General features: G+C 44.7%; 1 protein-coding gene across 1 annotated transcript in view; it reads right to left on the bottom strand.

Annotated features, from left to right (window-relative positions):
- LAMC1 (laminin subunit gamma 1) overlaps window positions 1-19,303 on the bottom strand; it is a 131,788-nt gene that overhangs the window by 19,201 nt on the left and 93,284 nt on the right. The window contains exons 4-17 of the mRNA XM_066261309.1: window positions 18,190-18,356; window positions 15,214-15,402; window positions 14,309-14,426; window positions 13,812-13,910; window positions 13,576-13,712; window positions 12,832-12,954; window positions 12,555-12,744; window positions 12,134-12,246; window positions 8,577-8,798; window positions 8,280-8,468; window positions 3,556-3,801; window positions 2,929-3,082; window positions 2,215-2,357; window positions 819-997 (exon numbers count right to left, since the gene is read on the bottom strand). Coding sequence (XP_066117406.1) covers window positions 819-997; window positions 2,215-2,357; window positions 2,929-3,082; window positions 3,556-3,801; window positions 8,280-8,468; window positions 8,577-8,798; window positions 12,134-12,246; window positions 12,555-12,744; window positions 12,832-12,954; window positions 13,576-13,712; window positions 13,812-13,910; window positions 14,309-14,426; window positions 15,214-15,402; window positions 18,190-18,356 — 2,269 coding nt within the window. The remainder of the gene's footprint in view (window positions 1-818; window positions 998-2,214; window positions 2,358-2,928; window positions 3,083-3,555; window positions 3,802-8,279; window positions 8,469-8,576; window positions 8,799-12,133; window positions 12,247-12,554; window positions 12,745-12,831; window positions 12,955-13,575; window positions 13,713-13,811; window positions 13,911-14,308; window positions 14,427-15,213; window positions 15,403-18,189; window positions 18,357-19,303) is intronic.

Here is a 19,303-nt window from a genome sequence, read left to right as displayed (position 1 = left end):
CCCCTGTCTGGGGCTGATGCTCTGTCCATCTAGGGTCTTGCTTGCTACCTAGCTATTTTTAGTGCCTGAGGTGGAGGCTCCACAGAGCCATCCTCAGTGCCCGGGAATGATGCACTTGAACCAATCGAGCCATGGCTGTGGGAGGAGAAGGGGGAGAGGGGGGAGAAGCAGAAGGTTTTGTCTCCTTTGTGCCCTGACCAGTAATCAAACTTGGGACATACACATGCCAGGCCGATGCTCTACCACTGAGCCAACCAGCTAGGGCTCACCATCACTCTTCACATACAGCCAGAGTATTCTTCTAAAAAGATGAGTTGGATTTCCTAGCTGATTACTCGTCGGTACATTCCCACTGGATTGGGAATGAAATCTAAATTTCTTAGTAGGGCCAATATGTACGCATGAGGTAAACTGTCTCTACCAACCTTCAGTCTTATCGCAAACGGCCCCCTCCTCATTCAGCAGGCTCCAGGCACCTTCCAGCTGCAAGGCCGTCATCATATTCCCTTTGCCTAGAACTGTCTGCCTGCCACTTGCTTGCTCCTTCCTATCCTCACGGTCCCACCTTAAATGAATTTCCTTAGCGACGCCTCAGATAAAGTAGTCCTTCCAGCTGTTCTCTGTATTTTTTCTGGCACTTAGTTCGGATTTCTTTATTTAATGTTTATTATTTATCTCCCAACTGGAACACAGGTCTTGGAGAACAAGAATTGTGTCTACGTTGTCCACCATTGTCTCTCTAGAGCTGAGGGCACAGGAAGTGGCCATTCAAAGTCTGTACTATGAATGAATGAATGTGTGCCCTGCTGACAGCTCACCTTATCCTTGACCAGCCGATAGCATGCTGGACACTCCTGGCAGCCTGGCCAAGACCGATTGTAGAAATAGTTCTCTTCACACTGGTCACAGCGATTTCCCACAAAGCCTTCTCTGCATTCGCAGCGACCATCATCTTTGCACTGGAGTGAAAGGGACCCCTCAGGATGGCAGTCACAGGCTGCAGAATAAGAAAAAAAAGAGACCATAGTAAGGAAAAGAAGAAAGAGCAAGCTTTTTTTTTTTTTTTTAACTCAGACTATTAATAAGCTGACTATACTATCATGATAAGTAGACTTAAAAAAAGAAAAAAACTGATTTATGAGAATTTAAATGGCTATGTCTACTTAGCTGAGAACATGCAAATTTTTTTTTTTTTTTAATTTTTTTTTTTTTAAATTTTATTTATTTTAGAGAGGAGAGAGAAAGGGAGAGATAGAGAGACAGAGAGGGAGAGAGAGAGGAGAGAGAGACAGAGAGAGAAGGTGGGGAGGAGCTGGAAGCATCAACTCCCATATGTGCCTTGACCAGGCAAGCCCAGGGTTTTGAACCGGCGACCTCAGCATTTCCAGGTCGACGCTTTATCCACTGCACCACCAGAGGTCAGGCGAATGCAAATTTTTATAGTAAAGGAAATTTTAAAGTAAAATGTGTATCCTTTGGAGGGGAGCAGATTTCATGTTCCTTAATAATTACAGAAACTTGTCTATTAAACCAATCAGTGCCTTTTCTGTGCACTTCAATAACTCATCTCTCCGCTAAAGAACTAGAAAATCCAAATGCTAATGCTTATTTTGTATTATTTTACAGTCTGTTTACTCATTTTGTTCTCTGAACTGAGTCAAAGACTTATGCGCCGTTCCACAGGAGAAAGGAAGGAATTCAGAAAGCAAAAGCCCAAACTGTTCTGAGGCCTAATTCCAGGCAAGTGTTTATGCCAAGGAGGAGCAGCTGTTTATACGCAGCCGCACCAAACGCGCCCCAAGGGTGGGAAGCAACTGCCGCTGAAAGTCAACAAACATGTTATGAGCTGATTCCCTGGTTCCATTCTCTGCACTGAGGATGTATCAATAAAATGTTTACTAAGCACAGGAGAAAAGCTCGGTAATCAAAGGGAGAGTTTTCTTTAGAAAAAGAACAGATTGGTGGAAGGAAGCAGGAGGAAGGACCTCTATAAAAGAAGACATAAATAAGGCAGTTGCAAGGAAACCAGGGAAGCTCTCACTCCCTAGACTTGTTGAAAAGGGGAACGTTCACTGAAGAAAGCCCCGCTGCTGACTCAGGCCCGGCCCTGGCTGTGAGCCGCGCAGCAGACCAGGGCGGTCAGAGCTCTCCCTGGACTCAGCGGGGCTAACGGTTTAGGGGAGACTGAGACTTCGGTGCCGTCACACCCCTTACGTTTGCAGCCTTCAGGTCCAAACCCGAAGTGATTGACCTCACAGCGCTCGCAGTGCTGACCAGTGATGCCGGGCTGGCACTCACACTGGCCAGTGCGGATGTCACACTGCCCGTTGGTGGAACCCAAAGCGTGGCAGTTACACCTGAAATGAACACATGACATTTCTCAAGGAAGAAAACAGACTTTAAGCAAACTGCCCTCTTCCCTTTCAGCACAGGACTGATGCAATTTGTAATAGAAAACAATGGTAAGGGCTATTGAGCCCCTGAGGTTCAGTAATTTTCAGGGGTTCTATTTGGAACCTCTCATTTTCTAGCCTAACACATGGACACTGTTATTCCACCACTAAGCCCACTACCGGTGGCTCTCCAACCCTGCACCCCAAGGCACTGACCAGGAGCTTTGAAAACAAGAATTCCCCAACTGCCACTCTGGAAGGTCTGATTCTAACCATCTCAGAAAGGACCTTGTAATTTGCGTATTTTTTTTTAAATGTTGCTCAGGTGACTCCGACATAGCCAGAGCCACTGCATTCCTCCCTCCTCTCCCATTAGCTTAATTACAACTCTCCAGCATTGCCTCCAAGGGCGCCTTGCCCGTATCAGGCACTCAAGTCATTCCTGAGCAAAGCCAAGCTGACGACAGCCCCTAAAAATTCATCTCTGACAATAAAAGAAGAAGATGACTTCCCCCAAAGGCACCTGACGTCTCACCTCTCACAGCCTTGCCCGCTGTGCAGGTTGTAGAAGCCGGGGTCACAAGCCCCGCAGTCCCGGCCGGTCACGTGGGGCAGACACTCGCACTGCCCGGTCACAGGGCTGCAGCCACTCCGCTGCCTCACGGCTCCATAGGGGTTGCAATCGCAGGCTGGGGCGGGAAGACAGAGACAGCAAGAAGCACGTCACCCGACAGAGACATTCAACACAAATGGCACAAACAGGCCCTGCGGACTTGCGCTGGCCGGTGCAGCAGCTACCAGTCAGCTGTGGCTACTGAGCACTTGAAAGGTAGCTGCTCTCAATGGGCTGGAAATGTGAACCACACACAGGCATTTGCAGACTGAACGTGGGGGGAAAACACATCTCAATAACATATGGCTGTTCCTTGTTGAAATGATAACACGATAGCTAAATTAGGGTAAATGTATGACTGAAATTAATTTCGCCTTTCTCTTTATTTTCCTATCTCTACTAGAAAAATGTAAATTACATAAGCGGTTGGCATGTATTTCTATTACGCGGTGCCGCTCTAGACTAAACAACTGTAAATATTGAAAGAGGGTGCACAGTGAGTTCTCAGAATGAGCACAGTGGGGACAGAAGCTGCCGATGACGGGTCACCTTTGCATTTGTCTGCTGGATTGGGAGCCAGCGGATTTCCAAAGAATCCTTCCTTGCAGCGGTCACAGTAGAAGCCGGCCGTGTTATAGATGCACTTCAGGCATTCTCCCGTCAAGCGGTTGCAATTCCCAACTGCGTTGGGGTCGATGTTGTCATTGCACTGGCAGAGCCGGCACAGCCGCACGGGGCCCTGTCTGCCCAGGGGGTCTCCGAAGTAGCCGTCGTCACAGAGCTCACATCTTTTACCTGGGCACGAGACAATCGATGTTACAAAGGCCTGAGACACTTCTGGTGCTGCTGGCTACCAAGAGTCTGTTTACAAATTACCACGGTTACAGGCAGTCTTGTGGGGAGCAACGTGGTACAGAGGACATGGTACCAGCCTAGGAGAGCAGAGGACCCGGGCTGCGACCCTGACACTGGGCCCGACCAGTGGAGTAACCTTGGGCACATTTCCATTCCTGATTTGCCTACTTCAGTTCAGTTTGGAGGATCACCTGAAATCACACCCTAAAAGTCCTTTGTAAGTGAGTCGGGCTCAGGGTCTATTAACCTCCCCAGTCCCAAGGGATGGCACATTCATATATGTTTGTTTTTGTGGATGATATTAAGAAAGACGAAGGTGGCTCTTGATACCATAAATATCCTAAACAATAGGTTAAGATCCTTTTCTTAAGAAATAAAAGGTGCATGCTAATACTTGTTTGAGCAGCATCAACTAGCACAGAATTGAGCATTTTAGATGGAAACCTGGAGGCTATCATTTGCCACCCGCTTCTATCATAGCTATGGGAATGGAGAGAGAGGTTAAGCACCTTGCCCACAACCAAACAGCTGATGGATAGTAAGAGACACAGCTAGGACTCAGGGATCTTCCCACCACACTAAGCTCACTGCTCTGTGAGGCAGGGAGAGATGACAGTGGTACGGACCTGGGTGGTGGCTGCGGAAGAAGTTGAAGGGGGTCAGATTTGAGACAGAACCAGTTAACAGTTGCTGTCTGATTGCTTCTGGGAAAGGAAAGAAAGAAGAATCAAGGCTATGCCTAGGACTTTAGCATGGGCGGATGGCAGTATTTTTACTGAGATGAACAAGATTAGGGATGAAACACGGCTGAGACAGGAAAAAGAGGAAATCAGAGATTTGGCTTGGATTTGCTTCAATTTGAGATTCCTCTAGCCATCTGAATCAAGATCACAGAAAAGAATTGGGGCATCCACATTAGCAAGATGTGAAGAGAGCTTAGTAAAGATCTGATCTAAGAGGTATGGGCAGAGGGTAGGGAGACCCAGGACAGTACCCATGGGGAGTGGCAGACTCCATAATCTGGGCTCCAGGGGGTGGGTGCAGGGAGCAGTCACTAGAACCTCATAGTTTTTAACTTCACCAAAAAGAGCTGTTTGGAGAAGGCCACCTGCCAGGAGCTGAGAACTTCGGTTAAGGTCACCAAACCACGAGGATCCCACCAAACCACGAGGGAACCTTGGAATAAAACTCTGCCGTCACCAGAGAGGCTGCCATTTGGTGCAGTGCAAGCAGGTCTCATCAGGGTGGGGACAGATGAGGAACGGATGAGGAGGGACACACGGAAGGCTTCCAGCCACCACTCACGTGGAGATGGCAAGGCGGCAGCTGGCGCTCAAGAGAGCGAGGCCAGGACGCCAGGACGGGAGATACAGCTTTTGCAGCTGTAGCACAGAGAGGCTTTGAAGCCTAAAGACGGGTCTGCTCACCTCAGGGGAGAATATCAAGTTGACGTGAAAGCCCTAGGCTGAGAGTCAGGAGTGATCAGAGGAGACCCAGAGAAGAGAGAGAGTGCCTAAAAAGGCCAGAGAAAATGTCTGGAGCCAAGTGAGCAGTCCACAGTGTCCAGTGTTTCTGAGACCAGGTCAGATGAGGACTGAGGATGGACCACTACAGTTAGCTAATGGAGACCACCGATGAGGTGAACAGAAAATGCAGGGTGGAGTGGGGTGTGAGGGGAAGAAATAGGGTGCTAAGAGAGGAGAGGAAGCTGGGGTCCTTCTTGCCTCTGATGTAGATCGTTAAGACCCTCCCCTGAGATCCTTGTCCAGATTAGCATGAAGACAGAATTTCAGTTCTGCTTTTCCATCAGATAATTTAGCTATTCTAGATAGGATCCACATTTAAAATGTCTTGAGACCTGTTTCTGATAGAAAACCTAAAAGAGAGCTAGATGGTAGCCCATGAAAAGCCCTCACTCCATAATATCCCTGGCAGCTACAGCTAGTCTACCCTTTTATCTCAGAGTCTAGGACGTAGGTTCAAGTCCTGGCTGTAGTACTTAGACAACACTGGGCAGGTTATATGCCTTTTCAGCCTACATTTTCCTTATCATCCTTCCCCACGATAGGAGAGAAGTTCTTTCTTCTTTAGCCTGCCTGTGGGCATCCCTCCATCCGAACTAACCACACTGTGTTATACTTTCCTCTGCTTCCCTCCATACTGTTAGCCCCTGAACAGTAGGGAACGTCCCTTAATCCTTTTTGTATTTCTAGCATCATGCACTCAAAAAAGTTGACTGACAATAGATTGTTATTAATTTATCTCAAAAGACTGTTTTAAAGATTAAATGTGAATGCAAACCACATATGAAGATCTCTGGGACTATAATACTTATATTCTTCCATAGTCTTCCAAATGAGGAACTTATCTCATATCTGCAATCTCTATTCATTTACTCCACAAATATTTGCATTCACTCAACAGACACATATGCTGAACACTGTTCTGGGTGTTAAGGATGCAGACGTGAATAAAACAAACAAAGGTTCCCGCTCTCTTGGAGCTGAAACTGGTGTGGAGGAGCAGAGGGGGAGGACAGACAATAAACAAATGAAGAAACATGGCAATTCCAAATGGCTAAAGAGAGCTATGGGAGAAGGGTAAAGCAGGATAAAGGAATAATGAGTGGGAGCAATTTTTATAGGGGGGCTACGCTGCTTTTCACAGACAACTGCGCCCTCATCAACATCCTCAAGAACAGCTATCGAGTATTCCCTTCAAGCCAGGTGGTAACTAATAACACAAATATAGTTCACAAGCTGTAGGTGAGAAACATCTGATTAGTGACCAACATGTTTATAGCATTTCCAGAGTTCTCCTATATGATCCTCCATCTCTCCACGAAGCACTCGGACAAGTCTCAATCCGCCACTGGTATTAGTCAGTCAGTACAGACATGAGAATGACCCCACCATGCTTAACTGTTTCCATTCACATTTGCCATCCACTCAGGGGAACAACAAAACGAGTAAAGGGACCTACCATTAACTGTTACAGGAAGTACTTCTAAGAGTAGATATCATAAGTGAGATATTTACTAGGCACTTTGGCAGCAAAGTAAAGAACAAGAGGGCAGGAAGGGTCCATTGGACAACATTCCTGGGAAAGAGATGTTTCAACCCAACCCCACAGAAGAGACAGGAGTCGGCCAAGCAAAGGGAAGCTGCTTGGGTCGGAGAGAGTGGGGTAAGCACTCTAAAAGAGAATGGCACGTGGAAGCCAAAGAGTCTGGCCTCTCCGAGGGGCAACAAGAAGCCCAGGAGGCCGGAGCAGAGTGCGTGAGTGGGTGCTGCAGCACGAGGCTGGAGAAGTCTGTCTGCTTGAGAACCTGCTGGGCTGCTAGTTGTTTAAAAAAAAAAAAAAGCAGTAAAGAATCAAAAATATAAAATTCTACACTAATCTCCACTCCTTCTTTTCTCAATTATCTTAAGCAAATGACTGACTTTCTGTGTCGCAATGCCCTTGTGCTCGGTGAGGGGTCAGCGGAGCAGAGGCAGGGCGAGGGCGGGACACGTTTCCCAGTGATTCAAGAATGTTTCGATGAAACGCAAGAGATTCAGATTATTAGCACAGTGTTTTGGGTTTTTACTCATTTTTATGCTTTGTAGCAAATCTCTGGAACAAAGGCTTGTAATGGGGTCAAAGGCTGTATGGGAAGCCTGGCAGAAGCTGCACTGTGGGGCTGCAGCCAACGCAGGAAGACAGCCCCCTGCGAGCCTCGGTGCCGCGGTCGGCTGCCCGCGGGCAGCCCCTGGGGTGGCTGGGAAGATCTAGTGTCAGGTTCTCATCGAAAAGAAAGAAACGCAGGGAATGGGAACACTGACTTATCCAAAGCTGTTAAAAAATGAACACATTTTTCCAGCTAAATGTGATGGGTTCTTATACTCTGAAAAAACTGTATTTAAAGAAAGAATGTAAAAAAAATTTTTATTTTTTTAAATTACCTCTTTATATAATGAAGTCCAGGTTAACAGCCCCACAAATAAAAACCAAGTTCTGGTTCTCATCTTATGAGGGGGAGTACATTGTAGCAATCATCATCATTGAAGCCGGAATGCCAGGGTCGAAATTCTAGTTCCTTTGACGACTAGCCCGCAAGTTTGATCATGTATCGTAATGTCTCTGTGCCTCAGTTTTCCTAGCTAGAACATGGGGATGCTAACAGAACCTGCCTCATAGGGTTGTGAGGATAAATGAGGCAGGGAAATACATGGCCATAAATACATTACCTACTGTGAGTATCTGACATGCATTTTATAAATCCGTAATAAACCTGTTTCCTATAAAACTCTGCCTATTCGGAAAAATTGTAATCATTCAGCCAAACAAACAAAAAGCCCCAGACATTCCCGAAGTCCTTCCCCCCAAGGCGGTTTTAAAGGCTGGAACCCTACAAGCGATGGAAAGAGCGGACGTACCAGTGGTACCAGTAGGACAGTTGGTGCACACCACCTCCTGCGTCACAGGGACAACAGCACAACTTGAGCCCCCAGGACACGGACAGGGCTGGCAATCAGCAGACGTGCCCATGGTTGAATCTCCATAGAACCCATCGCTGCACTTCTCACAGTGGGGGCCGGCTGTATTGTCTCTGCAGTTACAAACACCTATTTGGAGAGTGGGCATGAGAAAATAGGCAAATCAGACAATGAGCCTTTCCTACCCATCTGCTGAAGAGAGTTAGGTCTAGAAGCCCCCAAAGAGCATCTGCTCACCTGTCTCGGGGATGCAGGTCTCACTGTGTCCATTGCAGGTACAAAGCACACAGGGACTGTATGGTCCGAGACTTGGGGTTTCTCTTTTGTAACCCGGGAGGCACATCTCACAAAACTGCCCTCCGTATCCTACAGGACAGGTGCAGGTCTCCACCCAGGTGGCAGGGACCCCAGGCCCCGGACGCGCACTTGCCAGGGTGACATCATCCAAATAGCCAGCACCTGTGTGTAGCATGAGAAAGAGAATCACTGAACTGGCTTCTGTTTTCCAAAAGCTCACGAGAAGTCAATAACATTAAAGAGTAACCAGGCTCAAAATTCTAGAAGCAATCGGCCATTAGTTTAATTCATTTATTGGAGAAGACTAAATAGAAAATAGAATTTAGAACAATTATATATATGGTAGCTGCTGCTATGTCTGGAATAACAGTATAACAAACATTTTTAAACATGTCCACGCCCCAAGATTGATGGATTGTACAGTTGTTCTATCACCAATATAAAAAATGAAAAGCGCCTGACCAGGCAGTAGCACAGTGGATAGAGTGTCAGACTGGGACGCGGAAGACCCAGGTTCGAGACCCCAAGGTCGCCAGTTTGAGCGCAGGCTCATCTAGTTTGAGCAAAAGCTCACCAGCTTGAGCCCAAGGTCGCTGGCTCGAGCAAGGAGTCACTTGGTCTGCTGTAGCCCCCCAGTCAAATCACATATGAGAAAGCAATTGATGAACAACTAAGGTGCCACAATGAAGAATTGATGCTTCTCATCTCTCTCTCTTCCTTGTCTGTCTGTCCCCTATCTGTCCCTCTGTCTGTCACAAAAAAAAGAAAGAAAGAAAAGCATTGGACCATAATCTGGGGCAAGAAGAGATAAGAGCAGGAATATGGAGGATAAGAGAAGCTTAGGTCTGTAGTCATTAAGCAGAATTTTTGTTCTTTGGTGACAAAAGCATGCACTGACTGGAAGGTTCAAGACGACACTGCAGGGAAAACACCTGTCAACAAGTACCACTTAGTTATATATTTTTACCCTGCATAAAACAGCAAAAATAAGCAAACAACTCCTAATACTTCAGGGCTACTTCAACAAGTATGCAATCATCCCAAAGTCATTATGCCGCATGTCACAATATTTTCCCATTTCCAGAAGAAAGTAACAATAGGGGAGGCCTTCCATTGGCTAGAGACCAATGGTTCGTCCAACCCCACTGTGCCTGTGAGGCCCCAGGCATATTCCATGGCAGAGGCCGGCCTTGAGTACCTCATCGCATTTCCCTTGAATTACCACCCCACTCCTGTCTCTGGCAGTCCACCTTTCAAGTGTATTTCCCCATGTTATAAAATATTATTTGCTGCTTATATAATTCTTGGAAATGAACAACCTGAAGATGAAGGATAGCTCTTCTGTATATTACTGCCTTGAATTTAGTTAACTTTTACTGTTTATGATTTTTTTTTTCAACAACTAGATCATGGGATACATTTCCACTGGCTAATGTGCTTCCAATTCTAAACATTCTTCGTCTCCCCATCCTTGAAAGTACTCTTCTTCTCATCCCTACTCCCAAATTATAGTCCGTCTCCTTTCCTTCCCGTACAGCCACACTTCTTAAAAGAATAACCTTTACTTTACTCCTTAACCTTCAAATAGCTTATCAAAGCACTGCAATCCAATTTCAGTTTCAATAGTTCCTAAAAAAAAAAACCTCACCAGTGACTCTTTAGTCATCCAATCCAAAATCCAATCGTGTGATTTTCTTAAACTTGTTAATTGTTTCACTGCCTTAAAATTCTTTTTCTCTCTTGAGGCTTAGGGCATGGTCCTTAAATAACGATGTTTCCAGAATTGCATGTTTTCTTTTTTCCAAGTTTCCCAGTTTAAAAGTTTGTGTTCATCCATTGACAACCCTTTAATGCTAGGTCTCCAGTCCTAACTGCTTGCTAAGCCCCAGATCCTATTTCTGACTGCCACTTACAGGACATTTTCATCTGGATATTCACGCAAGTCTCCCAAAACCCAACATGTCCAGGGACCTGAGGGCATTATGCTAAAGTGAAGTAAGTCAGACAGAGAAAGTAAATACCTTAATATCTCACTTGCAGCAGGGTCTTTAAAAAGAAAACAACAAAAAAGGAATAAAAAAATCCCAAAACACTTTATAATTCATCGCTACAGAGAACAAAGATTGGTGTTTTACAAAGTCCCAGTTATAAAATAAAGAAAACATGGGGCTGTAATGCACAGACTGGCTACTACAGTTAATACCATGGCATATTGCATATTTGAAAGGTGCTGAGAGAGTAAATGTTAAAAGTTCTCATCACAACAGAAAAAAAATTCTGTACCTATGTATGGTGATTGACAGTAACTATACCTATTATGGAAATCATTTCACCATATATACAAATATTAAATCATTATGTTGTCACCTGAAATTAATATAATGTTGTATGTCAATTATACCTTAATTGGCCCTGGCTGGTTGGCTCTGTGGTAGAGGACTGGCCCAGTGTGTGGATGTCCTGGGTTCAATTCCTGATCAGGATACACAGGAGAAACAACCATCTACTTCTCTACCCATCCTCCTCCCCTTTCTTTCTCTCTCTCTCTTTCCCCCTCTCCTGCAGCCATGGCTTGAGTGATTTGAGCGAGCTGGCCGTGGCTTCCATCTCAGGGGCTAAAAATAGCTCAGTTGCCGAGCAACAGAGCAATGCCCCAGATGGGCAGAGCATTACCCCATTGGGGGCTTACAGGGTGGATCCCAGTTGGGGCATATATGGGAATCTGTCTCTCTGCCTCCCCTGCTCTCAATTAAAGAGAAATTAAATTGAAAGCCATACACGAAACAGCTTTGTTTATCTAAAATTCTAACAAAGGTTCTTCAGTACTTTACACTTTTGCCAGTGGTTAAAAGTCTTGATAATTACAGAGCAATAAATAAAAAAGAAATAAAAGTTAAGTCATGTGAGTTAGTAAAATCATATTTAGTAATTTTAGAAAAATCTATTTATATATAATGTTAATCACAATAGGCTTATCCATTATAAAATAGTATTTAGTAATTTTAGCAAATTTTCTCCAGGTTCTTAAAAGTGGTTAAAAATATATTCATTATTTTTATACATTAAGTCATGTATAATGAGATAGTTTATACCAGTGGTCCCTAACCTTTTTTGGGCCACGGACCGGTTTAATGTCAGAAAATATTTTCACGGACTGGCCTTTAGGGTAGGACGGATAAATGTATCACGTGACCGAGACAAGCGTCAAGAGTGAGTCTTAGATGGATGTAACAGAGGGAATCTGGTCATTTTTTAAAAATAAAACATCGTTCAGACTTAAATATAAATAAAACAGAAATAATGTAAGTTATTTATTCTTTTTTTGTGGACCAGTACCAGTCCACGGCCCGGGGGTTGAGGACCACTGGTTTATACCACTTAAGATCAGTGCTATAGCATTAGGACTTTAGAGATATCCTTTTGCATATTATAGAGCCTTCTACCTAATCATCTTATTAAACGGCTTTCCTAAATTATATCATAGTATCATAACTTACTTCTCTCACTATATGTCCCACGGATCTTGATAGAGGTCAAGTTATTAAGGAGCTTCTGAAATTCGAAAGGGGTAAGAGTAGGCCTCCAAGGGTAATCTGTTGCTTCATGGAGCCTGGAGAGAAAGAAGGGGCCACATTAACTTCTGTAAGGACAATTCAGGGGACCAAGAAAGCATTTTTTTATTTGTGTAGGCCACCAATAATGCCACCTCCGACAATCTAACCAAGTCAGAATCAGCCTGCCGGTCTGACAGCACAGCTAACAAGGGTGCAGGTGAACACAGAGAAGGATCCTTTTACTAAGGCTCCCCGTCTCCCCAAAGTTTTTCTTCAACATTCACCTGAGGCCTGATAAGCTCAGATTAAAAAACCACTCCTATAATTCTGATCAAGTCAGATTTCACAACGAAGAGGATCTCACCTGAAGACGTACTTCACCGTGGTCTCACTTGGATAAGAATTGCCCTGCGCGATCAAGGGCACGGACACGCGCAGGCCAGCTCCCTCGAGCAGCACGTCCTCTGCAGAGAGACGAGTGTCCCGCCGGTCCACTCGAAAGGAGAAGGAGAGGTTCTGACCGTAACTCAACATCTGCTGGCCCAAGAACTTGGCTGGAACACAGACACATGGGGCAAGCACATGAGCATGAGATGGCAGAGGAGCCCGCCTCCGCCTCACTGCCTGCCAGCCTCACTTACCAGGAGCGACGAAGTACCTAGGAAAGTAGCTATCTGAGATGACGGCGATATCCTGCCGCTCAGAGGACCAGTCCAGGGATGCCTCGGAGCCGTCCCTTTGCTCTGCATGCCACCCATCCTCACCTGTGGGCAGAGGACGAGAACACGAGTGCTGTTACAGCGTCAGCATCCTGAGCTCACCTCCTCTGTGTGCCACAAACATATACTGAGAGTAGAGGGAAAGTCACCAAGGCAAGTTTTTGAATAAACAACTCCTACAACAGTACCTATATACGCTATACTCCTCATGTTATATTTTGCTTTATTTTATGTAACATATAACTATGGTAAACTTGAAAACTGTACATTTCAAGAGCATAGAAAACATAATCAGTTGTGTTATAATAATAATATATGGTGTCAAGTGGGTACTAGATTAATTGAGGTGACCACTTTATAAGTTATATGAATGTCTAATCACTATGCTGTACACCTGAAACTAATATAACACTATATGTCAACTATAATTAAGAGATAAAAAAATTTCTTTAAACATTACTAATCATAAAAAGAAACTATATAGAATAATAAAAACAAACTAAAAAACTCCAAAGAAATAAAAAAGCCAAATAAGAAAAATCATATTCATTAAAAAACATTAAGTGCTGCCACCATCAAAAAACCCTCAAAGAGTTACTGATTTTTATAAAATACTCTAAGTCTAGTCGCACACATCTCAGGGATGGAAGAAAAGGTCTAAATTACCAGTCTGAAAGGTAGAAGTTATAGAATGAACACTGTAGCCACCGACGTTTGTGCAGACAGAAGAATGCCCAAAGCAGAAGCAGGGGGTGCAGCCCCTTGGGTTAGACGATTCCAGATTAAAAAACCCAGGTTTGCATCTGAAAAAGGATTAGGTACCATCAGGCATTTTATTTTCGGAGGGTCCTTGAGATATGACAACAGAGAAAACACTATAAGCTCGAGAGGGAAGGAGCTACCTCTCACAGTTGAAGCCCTCAACATTGTCTTTGCAAACACATCTTCCCGTCTCGATGTTACATTCGGCGGTGCTGCCGGAAGGGTTACACGCGCACGGCCTGTTGGTGGCAAATGAGAAGAACAATGAGAGGAGAGATGGGAGGACAGAAAGTCCACTCTTACAGTCAACCTTTGGTTTTACACATTAATAATACGTTTTTCTTTTTTAAAAAAGGAAAAACATCATAGAGCAAAATGAATACTGATGCCATTTTTCTACTTGGATTTGATTTTCCTCAAGGACGCCTATCCCATTTAGATATGAAACACTGCGCTTCCTCTCTGTACGAACCAATCCTGGATCACTGTGACAGCCAGGGGTCTTGAATCTTGCTGACAATTATTTTGGGGAAAAAAACGTTTAGACTGCTGCAGATAAGCCAAAGGAGCTATCACTATGAACCGACTACCGTACGCTTAGATGCTGCCCCCTTCCTTTGGCTTTGAAGAGGCTCACCTGCACCCCGCCTCCGTGAGAGAGTGGAAGCCAGGCTGACAACGATCACACTTGTCACCCATCACTCCGGGCTTGCAGCTGCATCGGCCATAGCTATCGCACTGCGTGCTGAGAGAGCCTGAAATTTAAAGAGCCGTCAACCACCAGCAGCATTAGCACATCAAAGAAAAAAAAACCAGGTCACTAAAAACACTGCCTGGAAACCAACATGGAATCTCTAGATGGTTACAGAGAAGAAAGATAAAACTTTAAACCGGGATTCTCTCAAAATCAGACACTTCTCAGCCACCTCATTTTAACCTTCCAGATACAAACCTTACTCATCAATGCTGGAAACACTACCAAGTCACCCCGTACCCAGTGATAAACTGTACCCTGGCCAGTCACTTCTCTGAGAAAGCATAGGCTCTTTAAGGGTCCTGTCTAGAATTTAAGTATCTGCCGGCATGAACCACAAATATAAAGGCCAAACTCTTAAAAGAACAGAAAGGACTAAGAGAGGCACACCACATTGATGAATGTACACGAACATGAAAAAGCTCTCTAAGGATTCTAGACTAAACAAAATCATTAACAAGGAAGAACTCACGAAACAGCTAACCTTTTACAGTCAAGTTCAAATGGTTTCTAGGATCTTGCTGCTAATTATTTACAAAACTATTACTCAGGCCAACCCCAGTTATATACACACCAGAAAATCATCCAAAAGTTCAGCATGGTTAAAGAGAGTGCAGGTGGAGGGTGCAGGCAGACCCTGAGTCATTTACATGTCACAATAATGTCCACTGACCCAATGCAAATGGCTAGGAAATGGCTTTATTTTCTGGGGACTTTATTTTCTGGGAATGCTTTTTTGTTTGGTCTTTCCACCCATCAGACCAAAGCGGACACTGCTGGTCACTTACCGACAGGACTGCAGTGGCACGGAGAGCAGGCCTCCGTGTTCCCCAGGCGGAAGAAATTCTCCCGGCACCTCTCGCAGTTGGCGCCGTCGGTGTTGTCCTGGCAGTTGGTGCAGTGGCCCCCGTGGCCGGTGGAGCGGTACAGCTCAGGGTCAAAGTAGCATTCTTGCGATCGGCCATTGCAGTCACACGCTGTCGGCCAAACACATGAGTTAAGTGAGATTAAGTTAAATGCTATTCCTTTACAAATAGCATTTTTGCAAGACTCAAAAAAACAACCACACACAAACAAACAAAAAAAAACAAGCCATAATTTCCCACATCTCTGTGACAGGTAGTATTAGAATATGAATGACCACCAGACGCATTGTTTATTAAAAAGAAAGGAAGGAAAGGAGGGAGGGAGGGAGGGAGGGAACAGGAAAGAAAAAAGAAAAACAATGTCAACAGAGGGTTTACATGGCCAGGTTAAGGAAATGTTCATGCTTATCAAAAATAACACCATCATAAAAGACAAGGAATCCTGTACTTAGAATCTTCAGGTAACCGTTCATAGACCAAATTACAAGTTTTCTGAATCTTTATCCTTCACCTGAATCCCAAGTTGAAGAACAAGGTGCCAGTGTGTAGGCAGGCTTCCATTTACCTTAACGTTCCAGGCCTCAGATGATTCAATTACATTAAGATACTAACTTCCGAAGGGCCAGACTACCTGCATGTCCAGACGGGGCTAGCCTGAGACACAGGGGTTAAAATTAGTGCCTCTGCTGATGGAAGCAGAATTCAAGGAAAATCCGGACCCACTGGCTACATCCATCCACGGGGGAGCCACAGTGCCAACTGGGTCACCTGTTCAGTAACTAACGATACCCTCCAGGGCACAACCATATTTTAAGAACAAGTATCTGTAGTCACAGGAACTCTTTATTATCTTTACATTCAGATGATTTTCTCAGAATTACTGATTCTGTCCAAAGTATTGGCTATATCTTGAACACTTGAAAATAAAGTTTTATTTGATTTCAGACAGATCAGGAAGTTGTTTTAAAATATTTAAATATACATCTTTGTCTTTTTTTCTCTCATTTACAATCACTTCTTTTATGGTATTATCTTTGGAAATTTTTTAGAAACTTGAATCACTGGCACAAAAATTAAAGTGATGGGAAGGAACTTCCTAGCTCTGTCCCTTCTTCGGGAGTGGTTCTCTTCCCTCCGGCCGCCCTAGATTACCCCACAATCAACCCAGCCAACCCACCGACCCGACTGCGGCTCGGAGGCCACGAGCCAGGACAATTCCGGGGTCTCCACTGCTCTGACCCAGTGATGTTCAACCTTTTTCATCTCGTGGCACACATAAACTAATTACTAAAATTCTGCAGCACATAAAAATATATATCTACATATTTTTTTGCCAATTTAACAAGAAACTATCTGTATAATTTTGATTCATTTACACTGATGGCTATTGCTGTGTTGGTGGTGTCATTTTTGTGTTTGACATTTTAAGGGGAAAGAGGTCAGGGACCCTGACTCCACAGTCAGGCGTTGCACATTTCCAGATGTCTCGTGGCACATGCCAGGGTGCCACAGCACACCGGGTGAAAATCGCTGTCCTAACCCACGGCCAAAGCAGAGGCCATGGCTCCCTAATCAGTAGCTGGTAAGGAGGTCCTGTCACAACCTCCAGAAACTTTGAGGGGTCTCCGTGCCAAAGGGACCGAGGAGGAAAGCAAATTGACTCAGCCCCTCATCAAAAAGCCCTTTATCCACAGTCTTCAGCTCGCTGGCAAGTGGGGAGCTGGCCACATCGCGTATTTGTTGTTCTCATAATGTTCCTGGACTTCCTCTAACGATGACCACGTCATTAAACAGAATACTTTCCAAACACAGGTGGACATTTGTTTAGACGGCACATCTTAGGAATATTTCATTCTTCCTTTTGCCAGTCTTTGTCATGTAGCTTCCAACACTGGCTATTACAGTTCAGTAAGAGAATTAAAGAAGCTCAAATAACTGCTTAGGAATGCTGGAGGAGGCCATAAAATTAATCTGCAGATCTGGGATGGGTCGAGGGAAAGAAAAGATGAATAAGAAGATCTGCTCTGGGCAGCTAACAGAAACAGTCCTAAGTTAAGACAGCAATTCTTTCTCAAGGTTGCTGCCAATGACTCCTTTGAGTTCAGAGTGTCTTCTTTCTTGTTTCCTTTATGCCCAAGAGACTAGGTAAGGAATACTTATAAGGACATAAGGAAATTAGAACTGCTTTAAAAATTTCCTAAGTCCTCAGCAAGGCATGGCTACATGGTTGCAGGGCTCCTTTCTCCTGAGACTCCTTTCTCTATCTGCTCAGAATAAGCTGAGACCCTGAGGAGGAATAAACGATGTGTGATCTTTTACAGTCCGCCCTTTCCGAGGATCACTAGTACCTACTCTTCCTCTTAGAGCCCCCACCTCTGCACGAGTGGAGAAAATGCTCCCCGATGTGGCTCTTCAGTGAGATAAGGAAAATAATTGTGATAAATAAGCTTATGAATGGCAGCCTTAGTCTAGAAACCACTGTATCTGACACATCTCAATTGATGGCCCTGACTCTTAAGTAAATGAGCATCAGTGGGAAGAGGGGGTATTTTAAGGGGCAACAAAGAAAAACGCTAGAGAACCCATATGTTAGAGCAGGTGACACTGGCCAGTATTTGGATCCAAGCTGGGTGCCAAACGCTGAGGGTGCGGTTCCCACTCTGGCGAGTGTGTCCAGGAAGGAAGGAGAACGGTTCATGGTTACAGCCCACTGCCCTCACATTCCTCCGACACATATGCGCTTGACGCTTGACTGCCCTACGCTCTCAAATCAGGGAAGAAGCACTGCCTTTCAGAGCTTTCCTTTCCAGGAGGCACAAACGGAAGTCCCCCCATTCCTTTCCCCAACTCTGGAAGGCCTCAGGCTAATTTCACAGGCTGACACCAAGGGGCACTCACGCAGGCATTCGCTGGCGCTCTCGGCTGTCGCCCTCCTCCACGGCCGGTCATTGAAGAAAGGGAGGCACTTTTCACAGTCCACCCCGTAAGTGTTATGTTTGCAGCTACACACCAGCTTGTCAAATTCGTTCTTCACGCACTCGCTTGCGTGGCCATTGCATTTACACCTGGGGAGAGAAGAGACACTTAAAAGTAGGAAATGGTGCCAAAGTCCCAGAGCTGGATGCAGACAGAACTAAAAATATCCTTAGAATGTGCTTGAGATTACCACTGGGAAGTGTAAACTGAGGAACTGAGCACGGTTAAGTAAGAGCTGTTGGAGTCTTTAGGTGTGAGGAAAAATTAAACAAGAAAAAAGAAGGAGCTTTATTTAACAGGGAATGGGGCACTGACCAGCTGTGTAAATAAAGTCCCTAACACTATCTGAGAACACCTGTAGGATCACTTCCTGAAGTCAAATGTGTGTGTGCCACATGTACTGGTCAAGAGCATGGATTCTGAAGCCAGGCTGCCTGGGTGTCAGCCCTATCCTGTGACTTCCGGCAAAACAGGGATAATGATCATGTCTATTTCACAGGGCTACTGGGAGGTTCAAGAAATGGCTTTATTTGTGTGCCTAGAATTGTGGGGGCATATAAAATGTCAATAATTATGTAAGTAATTGTGTGCCATAGTGATTTTAAAATACAGGCAGTCCCTGTTTACAAACCAAACGGGTTCCATAGATTTGTTCTTAAGTTGAATTTGTATGTGAGTTGGAACAAGTATATTTACCTATTAAATGCAACTTAGACAGATGTTTGTTTTAGCATAGTATTTCTTTTTACCTTTCTGTGCATAAAATACTTAAACATTTTCAAACCTATAAAACCTATTTCGTTCGTAACCCAAGGACTGCCTGTATTCTGGTCCGAAGATAGCAAGAGACTTTAGATACCTCACCACCAGATGGATCTCTGGTGGCCTGGTATTCCCGCAGGTTGTTTGGAGTAAAAGTCCTTGAAGGATCCCCTAGGTGCAGGTAAAATCATAAACTAAGAATGCATGGAAATCCCCACGAACACTAGCGTGCGCTCTGGGATACTAATGTTTCCCTCACTTGCTTCCTTAAAGA

Source organism: Saccopteryx bilineata, chromosome 2 (assembly GCF_036850765.1).
Source record: "Saccopteryx bilineata isolate mSacBil1 chromosome 2, mSacBil1_pri_phased_curated, whole genome shotgun sequence".
NCBI lineage: Eukaryota > Metazoa > Chordata > Mammalia > Chiroptera > Emballonuridae > Saccopteryx > Saccopteryx bilineata.
Note: the sequence above shows the minus strand (reverse complement) of the source record. Positions and strands in the feature narration are given on the sequence as shown.